The sequence below is a fragment of the Gavialis gangeticus genome, unplaced genomic scaffold (genome assembly GCF_001723915.1).
Source record: "Gavialis gangeticus isolate Ggan-Ray unplaced genomic scaffold, GavGan_comp1, whole genome shotgun sequence".
NCBI classification, from domain to species: Eukaryota; Metazoa; Chordata; order Crocodylia; family Gavialidae; genus Gavialis; species Gavialis gangeticus.
Genome location: NW_017729000.1, coordinates 2,536,958 through 2,542,974, shown reverse-complemented (window position 1 = coordinate 2,542,974; position 6,017 = coordinate 2,536,958). Strand labels below are relative to the sequence as shown.

The 6,017-nt window shown below is 40.5% G+C and overlaps 2 protein-coding genes across 2 annotated transcripts in view; both read right to left on the bottom strand.

Annotated features, from left to right (window-relative positions):
• The window catches only part of LOC109289757 (hepatitis A virus cellular receptor 1 homolog), a 27,436-nt gene extending 22,878 nt beyond the window's left edge, over nucleotides 1–4,558 (bottom strand). Inside the window, exons 1-3 of the mRNA XM_019505958.1 lie at nucleotides 3,086–4,558; nucleotides 2,885–2,941; nucleotides 525–869 (exon numbers count right to left, since the gene is read on the bottom strand). Of these exons, the coding sequence (XP_019361503.1) occupies nucleotides 525–869; nucleotides 2,885–2,941; nucleotides 3,086–3,128 (445 nt within the window). The 5' untranslated portion in view covers nucleotides 3,129–4,558. The remainder of the gene's footprint in view (nucleotides 1–524; nucleotides 870–2,884; nucleotides 2,942–3,085) is intronic.
• Nucleotides 4,559–4,751: 193 nt separating this feature from the next.
• MED7 (mediator complex subunit 7) overlaps nucleotides 4,752–6,017 on the bottom strand; it is a 7,975-nt gene continuing 6,709 nt past the window's right edge. The window contains exon 2 of the mRNA XM_019506084.1: nucleotides 4,752–5,581. Within this exon, the coding sequence (XP_019361629.1) occupies nucleotides 4,873–5,565 (693 nt within the window). The 5' untranslated portion in view covers nucleotides 5,566–5,581 and the 3' untranslated portion in view covers nucleotides 4,752–4,872. The remainder of the gene's footprint in view (nucleotides 5,582–6,017) is intronic.

Sequence of the window (6,017 nt, the reverse complement as noted above, 5' to 3'; positions counted from 1 at the left end):
CGGACTAGATGATCTACTCAGGTCCCTTCCGACCCTAGAAACTATGAAACTATGTCTATGTGAGACACTTACTGCACAGTAGCCTAATAACACTGCACAGCAGCATGCCAGGCAAAACCCATGCTACTACACTACTGCGCAGTAAGCACCAGTAAAAACCTGTGTGCCGGTGCTACTGCATAGTAACATGAGTTACTGCACATTTAGCACTTATTCAAGTGCTAAACTTAATGCGCCATAACTATGGTGGATTAATGAACATGTAGACATGCCCGTTGAGAATGCTTATAAGAGTTGTGTCTCATAGCACCCGGTAAGGAAAATCACCATCACTAAACATTGCTTCTTCTGGCATTACAGTAGCAACACAACTTCATTTAGGCAGTTACAGCTGTACCTCCAAAGTCCTTGTGATTCACATTGCAAAAAGTAATCCTAGTAGTTCTGTCACAATCGGTGTGATGTTATCAACTGCTGGGAGGTTGACCCTGCGGAACGCTCGTACAAACCAGAGCTGTGCTCACCTGTCTCAATCACAACGTCCACGTTGGTTTTCTGGTCATTAAACCAGCCATGGATTTCCACACGGCAGCAGTATGTCCCTGCGTCTGCTTCCCTTGCTTTCCGGATGGTGAGGGACACGTCCCCTCTCAGCAGGTTCCCATATAACTGGTATCTGTTGTCCTGCCGCTGTGTCACCCTCCTGCCATTTGTCCAGAGAATTAGGTCTGAACACTGAGAAGCAGGACAGGGGCCCCGGCCCCAGCACATCGTGGTGAGATCGCTGTCTATTCTAACACTGTAGCGGCAGGACAAAGTGACATCCTGACCCACCACGCCTTTCACTGGAGATCCCAAGACCGAGACACCTGCAGACAAGGAGACAACTGGAGTTGAGAAGGGGATAGGATAGTGTGGAGGTTATAAGGGAAACAGGTATCGACCAGTCTTCTGGAAGAGGGAATAACTAGAAGGAAATAATGATATAGAGTTCGGGGTTGAATTCCCTTTTGTTCAACAGTTGTGTTTAACATTACCTAGTGGGCAGATTTTTTGAGCTACATCTACAAGGTGAGCCAAAGACTTACATATCACTCACATCCTGCTCGTTTATTAACCTTCATCTCATTTAAGAGAGGCATACAGGATACAGGGTAGGGATTTATCCAGCACATTCAGTTGCACCTTCCTTGCAAAATGCCTGCCAACATTGTTTCAGGGCAAGAGGCTGGCTTAGTGACACCAAGCCTGTGAACATATACAGTTCTTTCCAGTAGTGCTAGGTTTCTCTTTCCTTGTTCATTTGGTGCATCAGTACATGCATCATGAAATAATACAGCAGATAAAATGCAGAACTTACTTTAGAAGTGTTGTGGAAATCTCCCACAGACCCAGGAGTCACATTCCTGTGTTTCCCCTTAAGAGTTAGCTTCAACACACTCACCCACTCCACCAAGAGGTCACAACTACTACCCATTTCATATCAGTGACAATAATGACACATTTTCTATGATTTTCTGCTGGTATGTTGTAGGGTATTTGCTAGTATAAGCAAGCCTATCTTTGATTAATGTGCAGATAAAGTATAGACAAATATAGCAATTGCAGCAACATCAAACGATACCGATATAAACAATGCCACTTATGTCAGCTATTTCTTTAGCAACCTATATGTAGCAAAAATGGTTTCAACTTAATCCTGATGGAAATAAAGTTACAGCAACTTAGCTAATTCATTTCACTCAATTAGCAGTTGCATTTATAACAGCCAATGCAAGCAGCAGCTCTTTCTTCCCTCTCTCTCTCTCAGAATTTAAAGGCAGAGGCGAAGATTTTGGTGGTTGTTTTCTTTTAATGGACCAACAGGTGGATTTTTTCATATCCTTATCCTTGCTGAGGTCAGGTGGATCCACTAACAACCTTTCAGGAGGTTACATTTAAAGGCTCACTTTAATGAAAGCTGAAACAATAGAAGACAGTGTCCAAGGCACAGACCGACATGTAGAGGCTGAGCCACATTCACAAAGGGATTCCACTCCAAGACTGAAGTCTGGCTAAATAAAACACACTTTTGCTAATAAATTTGGTTTGTACTGTGACAAAGCCATCGTAACACATGAAATAATCTGTTCTGAAAATATACCGAATCAATACTTAGCAGTAACAACATAGCTTTCAGTTTAATCTTTTATTTGGAATGAATAAAATGCATAATTTCACTTCCTAGATTGTATCTGACAGTTGTATTTTTAGGCAGATTTTAGAGAACTGATGATTGAACACTGTCCATTATTTCCACATCTTTAGTTCTTCTGAGTACCTTTGGTTCTCTCTCAATGTCAATTTTGAAAATGCATAATTTTGCTCATGCCAGCAATGGAAAAAGTTACTGTTTGGGTTGAAAGCACTGAAGATCACAGCAGAACACCTCTCTAATGGATGAGCATATTTGTTTTTAAAGAATGTACCAAAACATTAAATTGCATCCAAATAAGGAAAAATCCAGAATATAAATAAATAAATAAAGCTCTTATAAAAGAATGAGGTCTTGTGTTAAATACAGGTCTAAACTACATAGTTCTCAATCGTATTTACATAACAATTGCAGGCAGAATCGTTATTTATAACTAAGAATTATAGACAGCGCTGGTAAAAGCTCACATTTGAAACACAGCCTTTCATTTATTTTTATGGAAAAAATATTTAATAGCTGTGATGGTAAATTGCAGATTCCATGACAAACTAGAACACTAACACGACTCCCCTTTTTAGAAGACACTGTATTTAGTCTATACTTAACTTCCCTGCAGTAAACTTGGGAAACTTAGGCATTAGTTATAAAAGCTCCATCCGCTACTGGTCACTCTTACTTTCCTTTAGTTACCTGCAAATAGGACCGTTAGAATCCACTTCAGCAAGAAGAAAGGACACAGGGTGACAACTGAAAGAAAGCAGAGAAATTCTGTGTTCAGGCTTCACAAGACAACTTTAAGAAAAAGCAAGCGTTCATTTCTTAGTTTTTTAAATGCTGTTCCTTAATGGCATTGTAACAGCTGTTGCAACAGCACAGCTCAGTCATACTTACACCTGCTCCCAATTGAGGCTGACTTTTCCTGTACCAAATTCATTGTTTCAATTGTCCTGACAAGTGTGAGGAAGCAACCTACTCTTCACTGTGGTTCAGCTGTGTAGTACTAACTTTAATGGTAAAAAAAACGTTGCTGAAAGGACATATAAATCCTGCTCTATCTGAAGCAGAACTGAGACTTGAGGTTTGGTCTTATTTACGTTTCCAGCTAACCTCAGCATTTACGCTTAAATTCTCAAGCACAGGCAATACAACTCAGCTTGATAGTTTAAGCAATTGAGGAAGTAGAAATGTGAACCTAATATGGGTTGACAAGAATTGCTATAGTGGCTTGTTATAATAAATGGTATTTAGACAGCTTCCAAAAATGTTGTGGAATACCAAGTATGCTTGATTATTCTCAAAATATATTTCAAACAACTGAGGTACCTCGTTTGCTTAAGTCCCTTTGGAAATCCAACAGGATGCTTATGGGCACCTTTGTGAGCTTTTACATACCTTTGAAGATACAGCCCATGTTTTATTTTCCCAATCTAGAGTTGGGGAACAGAAGGAAGGGGCAGCTTTCCTTTGGTGCCTCTCTTCACAGGGTCAGTACCTGGCATGACTCTTTTATAAAGGCAATAAAAATGTCTTAAGGTAAGCAATAAAAATTCACTCTCTCCCATTTACCTTTTATCCCAGAGAATTTTCAGTTCCATTACTGAACTGATGTAACTAGATTTTATAGGTAAATTAAGCCTCTGCCATGGATTTAAGATACTGAAACATTTGATTATCCCTTAAATCAAGGGACCCTGTAAGAATCTTCACAAGTTAAACTTTTTAAGTGGAAACGTGCTAATGACTGCACTAAATCTGCCTGCCTTTATGCCAGGTTTGACTCTCTGCCTTCAGGTGCCTAAATGGTAAGTACCAAATGCTCTCCCTTTCAGGTATTTTCATTCTGCGAAGGTACTTGCCAGTAATTAGCATGAAAGTAGATATCCCCTGCTTTACAGTAATCAGAAATATTTAGGGTTTGTGCTTTGTGGGGGTTTTGTGTATTTGAGAGACTAGTGTTTATTCCATCTTGGAAAATACAAGTATATTTTGGCAATGCCGTTCTCTTCTATACAGATGTTATTGTAGGCTTACTTAGGGGAGAGAGTAGTCTAACGTCAGTCCCCAAAGAATAAAATTTGTTAAGATATTAATATTTTACAATGTGAGAAAAAGTGATTTTTGCAGCCACTATTAATAGATCCAACAGTAATCAATTATGTTTATAACAGAATATAACGTTTAACAGAAGTTGTGAAAATGCAATTAAAGTACCTTCAATGTTTTTGAAATGGGTCAGAATCTGGAGCATTCAGTAATTTCTCCATCTTTCCTCTGTTCCTACATTTTATAGAAATTCACAAGATACTTTCATCTTTCAATCAAAACTATTTATTCAGAAGTAAAACAAAGCCATTACATGAGCCTCACTTCATTGAACTGTTATGATGCACATTCCCCCGCATCAACAAGAAACATTATAGAAATTTTTACTTTTCTGTTCTTATGACCACATGCAAATAACACCTACAATACAAGCAAACTCCATCTGCTTGAACACCTGCAAAAAAAAACCTACAAAAAAAGACTTGAGCTTAGACATTTATACATACACACACACTTAAGTTTCACAATTGTTTTTATTGGTACAGATAAAGGCAACAAAAAGTACATTATACAAGCTTCAATATTAATCCCACTTCTCACCCCAAGACCTGCACACCACTACAAAGAGCGTCCTTTCATGTCATTTCATCAATAATGCTACACATCGCAGCATCTTTGTCTAAAACCTGATCTTTCTTACAGACAGAGCCCGCTCTCTGCTGTTCATTCTGCCCAATGCAACAGCTGCCGTCATCCGTATCCATGGGTTCAGTTTTTATCCCCAAACCTCCCTCAGAATGAGGTAGGTCATCAGGCAAGGAGGCCAGGCAATTCTGGATCATTTCTACAACCCGCTCCAAATGCTTCTGAAACCTCTCAGCTGTCTCCAGACGCTGACGCTTCTGCACTTCCATCATGACCCGCAGCGTCTCTCTGGCCTGGTGCGGACGATATTCATTTATAAGATGATGGACGTGGACAAAAAGCAGCTTCAAGTCTTCCAGCTTCTCCTCTCGTTTTATACTGCCTGGGCTCCTTATCAAGATATCCAAGAGGTCCAAGAAGTTGACCAGGATGGACATATTGAGTTTCCTGAGCTCCTTCTTGTGATCAAACTGCATGGGATGCAACCGTTCAATCCCTTGGCTTTCCAAGGGGCGGATAATAAGATCGTCGCATTGGAACTGGTTACCAAACATCATGTAGCTGTCTTTCACGGGCGGCGGGGGCTTCGGGGCCAGTCCCTTGCGAATGTTTTCATCTGTATATTCCTTTATATATTGCATTGGAGGTGGAGGCAGAGCACTCACTTGCTGCGGCTCCCCCATGGTGGCAGAGAAGTGCCTGGGGTGTAAAAAACAGCCCGTAAAACACCACTCAGACTAACTGGAAAAAAGGAGCTCGCAACACAGGGACAAACTCGACGACACCCCTGTGACTAAGCAGGATGTAATGCAACCTCTAGGAAGTCAAATGCTTCAGGACGTGGGGCATAGAGATTAACACAACCTTTTGGCAATTGAAAGGAGGGGATATTTACTTCTCACGTGCATGCACTTTTCTTACTCTGCTAGTTCTTTAAAAACAAATAAATAATGACATTTCTTTATTCTTGAGGAATTGGAAGAAACCAACAAACATAAATAATATGCATCAAGTGAGGGGTGAGGTGGGCGCTGTTTGATGCACGCACACAGCTGGGACAGTGCCCACGTGGAAACTGCCTCACCCCCATCTGTTTTTACAGGGTTTTATTAAATGTGCAGCAACCACTCTTGGG